The 7,104-nt window shown below is 41.5% G+C and overlaps 1 protein-coding gene across 1 annotated transcript; it reads right to left on the bottom strand.

Moving 5' to 3' along the window:
• Window positions 1–1,605: 1,605 nt before the first annotated feature.
• On the bottom strand, window positions 1,606–6,605 carry lig4 (ligase IV, DNA, ATP-dependent). The gene is made up of 3 exons (XM_008428912.1): window positions 6,537–6,605; window positions 3,599–5,672; window positions 1,606–3,200 (listed from the first exon to the last, which is right to left on the bottom strand). The coding sequence occupies exons 2-3, from the start codon at window positions 5,662–5,664 to the stop codon at window positions 2,540–2,542; spliced, it is 2,727 nt and encodes a 908-aa protein (XP_008427134.1). The 5' UTR covers window positions 5,665–5,672; window positions 6,537–6,605; the 3' UTR covers window positions 1,606–2,539.
• Between the last annotated feature and the right edge of the window lie 499 nt (window positions 6,606–7,104).

Raw genomic sequence — 7,104 nt, 5'->3', positions numbered from 1 at the left:
TATGCAAACCAAATTTTCTAGAATGTTTTATAGTTGCTCAAATTTTCAAATTTCACACGTAAGGACAACCTGTGCTTTTCAGTCTCATTGCTTTGTTTTATTTTGAAGGTCTTGCCCCCTGATATCCGGTATCTTCCCCCAGTAATCTCGTGAACCTGACGAAGCTCCTCAAACTCTGACGTTATGCGCGCGCACAGCAGCCGTTGCAACCATCGTTCAAGGGCGCATCAAGCCAGAGCGACTGCGCTAAAATGTTCCCACGAAGACTAGAGCTTAAACTTCGCATTAAAACCAGTTTTTTATGAGCTTCCCTGTTCAGAACCACGGGGGAGAGAAAATTAAGACGAAGAAGAAAATGCTGGGAAGCTTGAAATCAAGCTGGGGCCAAATAAAAAGCGCACAGAAGCCATTTGCCTTGAGGAGGAGTTCATGAGAGTTGTTTTATTTTGTAATATTGTACCAGCAGATGCAGTTCATCAGGACATGGCGGCTATCTTAACAGCAGGTTGCTCCACACCTGGCTCTTTTTTTTAAGACATATTACCAAAACTATTCCTCTGAAATTCCGCAAAACCATCTCAAATTAGCTACCTCTTAAACTTTTCCATATTTTATCAAGTTACAACCACAAACCTCAATGTATTTTAGTGGCAGACAATGAGGGAAAAAAAAGACTGTATATAGCACTTTCTTTATAGTCAGTATGTATCCCAGTTTAAAGCACTTAAACTTTTTGTTCACACTTACTTTAGAACGACAAAGTCTCCTTGGAAGTTCTTTCAGACGGCCAACAGTTGGGCTGGTCAAGGCTTCACACTTGCAACTCCACGCAGGAATAAGCACTGGCTGAGTACCTCTAATTAAAGCCTGTCACTCAAACGCTCACTCTGAATCACCTAGAAATAGTCCAGAGTGGGCGATGGATTACAGAGTGCTTAGTGGGCCACATGTTTTATAAGCACCAAATTTTACTCCACTCCTTTAAACGTATTGTTTTAATGGTTTAAAGGGGCAGAACTATGAACATAGTGCCGTTTTATAGCACAATCAAGTAACTATGTTAACATCAGCTGTTATAAAAATGGTACTTGACTTAAAAAAAGTTTTAAGTCATACTTAAATGCCTTGAAATTGGGCATCTGTCTCTTTAAAAACTCTTGCTCTTCAGGATGTCATCACAACATCCAACCTTTAATGTTTTTACTCATAAAAGCTCCCACAATGAGATCAACAGATGTGCAGTTCCACCAGGTGTTTGCTAATTGCTGCTGGCTAGTCTGCAGGAGCTCAGTGGGGAAGGAGCTGCGTCTAGAAGGCGGGGCTAAGTCCACCCAGGTGTTTTGAACAGCTGAATGGTTGCCATGGGGATTAAATGATTTCTCAAACGTGCATGAAATAATCAAAACAACATATGCCTACATATACATCAATATATATATTTTGATATATATATATATATCAATATATATATATCTTTTTTGGTTTGTTTTGAAAACTTTTGTTTTTCTGATTAAAAAACAAAACTTAAACCCAATGTAATTTAAAACCTCTAAAGCTATTTATCTTGGAGGTTATCTGTTAAAAAGAAGCAAATAAACATGCTGATGAAATAAAACAAAAATTTTATTGACTGTAAACAAATCATGTTAATGCTCATTCAATCCTACAGGTGGATATGATTCAAATCCATTATTGATCAAGCAATAAGGTAATGAAATAAAAATTGTTTAATAGTTCAATTTAAAAAGCTAAAATGCAAACATGTAGATGCTGGAACATAGTGTCTCTTAAAAACCAAGAATGTAGTATTTATGTGCACGTTTCTATAATAAATGTACATATTCAGTGCAGCTTTTTAGACTTTTATGTAATAGACCAACATGTAGTAAAACATGGTGGTGGCAGCATCATGCTGTGGGGGTGCCGTTTCCTGCATTAGAGACAAAAATGTTTATCAGAGTTCAGCATTTCGTTCCGTACATATTATCGCACATTTCTGCTGAAAAAGACAAACCTGCCCACAGCATGATGGTGCCGCCACCGTGTATCATTTTCCTTACACACAAATGTGCATAAAATCCTGTAAAACGTCCTCTCCATATTTCCTAAATTAAGTCAAACTAGATAAAAACATAATTACTTGTTCCATTTCAAATCATGAAGAAAACATTTACTATGTTAAAACCCTAAGAAGTATACAGTATTAATAAAACTAATTAATTTCTACCTTTATTTCTAATCTGATTGGAAATCTTATCAAGTATTTTTGTCTAGTTTGAAATGAGACAAAAAAAACATACAAGCAACTTTTCAGCAAGATACTCGTTTTCCCTGTCATATTAATTAACTCATAACAAGAAATGTTTCCCATAAGTTAAATAATCTACTTTTTCATCAATATTGAAGAATTATTTACTTAAAATAAGCTCCTATATCTCGCTTAAAAGTTATATGTTAGTTTTGTCGATGAAAAATGACTAGGTAAGATTTTGTGTTAAAATATGAGCTAAAATGCAAACTTTGCTAATATGCTGTAGCTTCAAACCAGGTAGTCAGGATCGTCCATCAGATGCCCTGCTGCGATGGAGTCGGTTACCCACGAGTCTCTAACGATCTTAAACTTCCTCCTGAAGCGGCGCCTCAGCGTCCTCAGCTCCAGGAGTCTCGTCTCTTCCTCGACAACGACGTGAGAAACTCCTTCCTCCAGCGCCTTAGCCACCGTCCCTCCATGATATCGAACCTCCAGCGCCCTGATGTCCAGACAGGTAGCACCTGTTGCGCTTTTCGGATCCAAGATGTCGAAGTAAAAGGTGAAGGGTCTAAACATGCTGGTTAGGAGGTCGTCCCAGCCGTAACGCTCCTCCACCTCCGCCGCGCCGACGGACGCTGCCGCCGCCTGCTCGCCGTCGATCCTGCTGAACACTTCCCTCAGCTGCTGCTCGTCTGTATCGACAAAGTAGCTGTCGCCGTAGGTGTCGTACTCCTTGGCGAAGTGTTCCCTGGTCGAGGGCGACATGTGGATCATGTGGCGTGGTTGCCACGGCACCACTTCCTTCTGATCCAGGCACTCCAGCAGCCATGACGCCCAGACCACGTCGTGCTGATTGGAGGAAATCAGGTTCTTCACGCGCATGTTCTCCACGCCGGCAACCACGCAGTAGGTGTCCCGTCCCGGGTTCTGGACCACAATGCCGCCACACCTGTCAGCAAGATGGCCGCACAGTCAATTATTTGTTAAAAAGTATCTAAAAAGACATTTACGTGATTAAGAACAAATGAAAGGACAGTCACTTGTATGGGTGTTTCATTCCATTCCAGTGAAAAACCATAGAAAAATGATCAAATGTCATAAAAAATTTTTAATTAATGATGGCTGTGTCCCTCTATTTCCATTTTTGGATCTGATCCTGGTTTGGGTCAGTCAACGTCTTAAAAATTAAATGTTAATAGGAAAGAAAGACAGAAAGAAAGAAGGAAAGAAGAAAAGAAGGAAGGATGGAGGGAAGACAGAACACTGGAAGGAATGAAGCAAGGAAGGAAGGCAGAACGAAAGAAGAAAAGAAGTAAAGGACGGAGGGAGGGAAGCGTGTGATCTTACCTGGCCACGCCCTTCTCCAGCTCTGACTTTGGGTGACCTTCAGTGCCGTTCAGGATGCAGAACTCCACATCCTCAAACATGTCCGTCTCCTTGGAAACCCCGGACAGGTCCTGGTTTTTGAAGTGGTCAATGACGCCAACCACCTTCTTGGGTTTGACAGGCAGCTTCCGCTTCTTCTTCTGTGGTTCGTCGCCGTCGATGTGAAGGTGCCGCGAGGCTAGTTTCCCGGACGCCTTGCTGCGGAACTGATCCAGCTCTGCCAGAGTCATGCACTGGTGCCACTCCTTGTCCTCGCGGATCTTTTCGATCCTGGGGAACCGCAGGGTGCAGTTGGTCTTGTACATGTCGCTTCCGACTATCTCGGCCGCTTTGACCTGGATGATGACCGAGTTGCAGGGCTCGATGTACACCTCTGGTTTCTCCACTCCACAGAGGATGGACGTCGGCGGGTCGTTTTTCCGGTAGACTTTCCAATGCTTTGCAAGCTTCAGCCCAAGGTCGTACAGCTCTTTCATGGTGTAACCCGAGCCAATTCGGCAGAAGGAGTGGAAAACCGACGGCTTCTCACCAGGCTTTGGCGCTTCTGCGATTCCACACAGAAAGTGGGACATCATCCCGCCCCGTCTCCCTTTCCCCCAGTAACCACCAACAATCAGCAGGTCCAGCTCATCCATCAAGCCGTCCACATACTCTGGCTTTATTTTCAGCCAACCCTCCCCTCGTTTATCAGGTTTGTAGATGGACAAAGGGTCCTTCACCATAATCCCTTCTTCCCTGTTATCAATGGCATCGTTAAGAGCATTAACAACATCTTGCATTGTTCCCACTTCTGTCTTTGGTACCACATGTATTCGACCTTTGACGGGGGTGAAGACCGTCTGGAGGACCTCATACCGCTTCTTCAGCGGTTCTTTGCCAAGTTTTTGGTTATTAACTAGCAACACGTCAAAGACGCAGAAGCACGTCTGCAGCTCAGAGTCGTCGATCAGTCTCTTGATGTCAAATTTGCTCCCTTTCTGCATGAAGGTCCCCGCCGTCGGATTGAACGCCATCATCTCGCCGTCCAGGATGCAGTTTACGACGTTGCTTTTGAACACGTTGTGGATGTAAGGAGTGAGCGATCCCTTGAGCGGCGATCCTCCGAACTGCTGCGTGTATTCAAACGCGTTCCGGCTGAAGTACTTGTACACGTCTCCGTCCTTGTGAAGCTGAATCCGCTCCCCATCCAGCTTTGTCTCAAGGTAGAAGGGGCTGTTGCCCATCTGCTTCTCGATGTTGCGGATGTTGGCCACCGCTGCCAACATTGGCTTGAAGGCAGAGAAGAGTTCAATTGAGACTTCGCTTAAAGACACAGACGGGTCGTGCAGCTGCTGGCACACCTTTTTTAAGTCCGTGTTGACGTTGTAGAGCTCCGCGGCATCCGGGTGGAAGACCTGGAGAACAGTTTCCTTGCTGACTCCAAGCTTCATGTCCTTCAGAATCATCCTAATAAGCCACTTTTGCTCCAGAGCAGAGCTCTGAGTGATGAGGTGCAACAGGCTCTTTTTCACCTGATCCTTCTGCTTGCTGGCATTGTTGATGGCCACTGAGTCGAGAAAGTCATTGACCTCTTTGATACTGAGGTTTCCTTGGCTGGTACATCGCTTCTTCAGCACAAAGTACGCCATGCCGGCAAAATCCCCCGCTTCTCCTTGGGATGTAGTCGGCGCACGGTAGTTCAGGAGCTTACTGGCTTCTGGACCATTCTTTGGGAGGCCTAAAACATCAATGTAGAGCTTAGCTAGCATGCTCTCTTTGATGCCGTATGCCATTCGCTCTCGCTCAAAAGGCGGGACAATGAGGCGCATAGCAGGGTAGAAGGAGTCTGTAGTTTTCGGGTTGTCCTTGTGGAGAGCGGCATAAAATTTCCGCCATGATTCAATGAAATCCCCAAGGATCTTGGATTTATCTGGACGGAGTTTGGACTTCTGGATTTTCTCTAAAGTTGTGCACAAGTGAAGGAAAGGAACCTGAGCAGCAACGCTGGGCTCTGCAGCAGCTGCTCCACTTTTGGATGTTCCCTCCATGATAAAGTCTACAATAGACAACAAGATATTGTAAAAACAATGCTGGCATTATTACCTATTTTCATGTGTATATGTGATTTCCATTAGACTTGTCACTCTGTTGGCAAAATTTTTTTTTATACAAATAAAGATTGTATTTCTGTTCTAGTTTATCAATAATTATTGAAGCAATGTATCATTTTCGCTCTTTGGTAACATAAAACATTTACAAGTGATAATTTAGCAACCAGCCACTGTCAAGCCGTTTCAAATAGCGCCCCCTGGTGGAACACATTTTTAAAAGAAAAAACATGCTGACCAGGGTAATATTGGCATAATAGACGGATATCTGATCTATTATCATTAATTTTAACCCATTCAAGGACTGATTCAGATGTGTTGGACTATCGAGGTCCTAAAAAAGTCTGAAAAAAAAATACAAATATTCCTTTTATCATCACTTTCTGTTGTTATTATAATAAAACATACTGATATGTTTCATATCAGTGCAGGCTTGACCTACTTTAGTATTTTACATCATAAAGCAGAGTTCGCCTTGTCCAGATTGAAATTAACCTTTCTTGAAACGGTGCTTAGTCGTGTCCACAGTACCCATATAGGCCAGTTTATTAATACCAAACACCATAAAATAAGACAAGCGACATCTTAAGCTTCACTTTTTATATCTGCTTGCGTTAATTTAGCAAGTTTACATATTAAAAGTTAGTTCTTTGTTATTATTTTAATTGGCAGCTTGTTTTTAATACATTTTTTACAAACTTAAGCGACAGACGTTAAAATTTAACCTTAATTCTCTTCAGTTTTAATTAAAAGTACGTCAACACTCATACTTTCAACATTAATACACAAATTAATGAGTTAAAAAATCCTACCGTGTTTGTAGCGCTCCTCCAACAAATATCAACACAGCTACATCCTGTTACTTCCAACAAAGTGGTCCCCTAGAAACACGATAAGATATTTTTGTTCCGACCTTAAATCGTGTAGTCGCCATTATTTACATATACCTGTAAAAATGTATTCCACCCCCAAAAAAATCTTTTTATTTTTTACGTATGAACTGGTAAAAAATTAAACACAATTATATCAAACTAAAATGTTGTTATTGTGAAATCTACCACCAGAGGGCGCAGCTGAGAAACACTGACTGTGAGGTTGTTTATGGTTAAAAATAAAATAAATCGTATAAGTTTTATATTTTTACTCAAGCAGAAGTAAAAAGTAGCCGTCAAAAATGCTACACAAGAGTAAAAACAGCATAGAAAGGCTACTCAAGTATTAAGATAGCAGGAAAATCTGAAATAATATTTATAAATTATGTAAATCAGATAGAAAAAAATATAAAGATAGGAGTAAATTCTAGTGTTTTAAACACTAAAATAAAAAAACAACAATAAAATGACATTATTACAATCAATAATTACTTTTCCAAATCGATTT

The sequence above is a fragment of the Poecilia reticulata genome, linkage group LG2, assembly GCF_000633615.1.
Source record: "Poecilia reticulata strain Guanapo linkage group LG2, Guppy_female_1.0+MT, whole genome shotgun sequence".
In the NCBI taxonomy this organism is placed as follows: Eukaryota; Metazoa; Chordata; class Actinopteri; order Cyprinodontiformes; family Poeciliidae; genus Poecilia; species Poecilia reticulata.
Note: the sequence above shows the minus strand (reverse complement) of the source record. Positions and strands in the feature narration are given on the sequence as shown.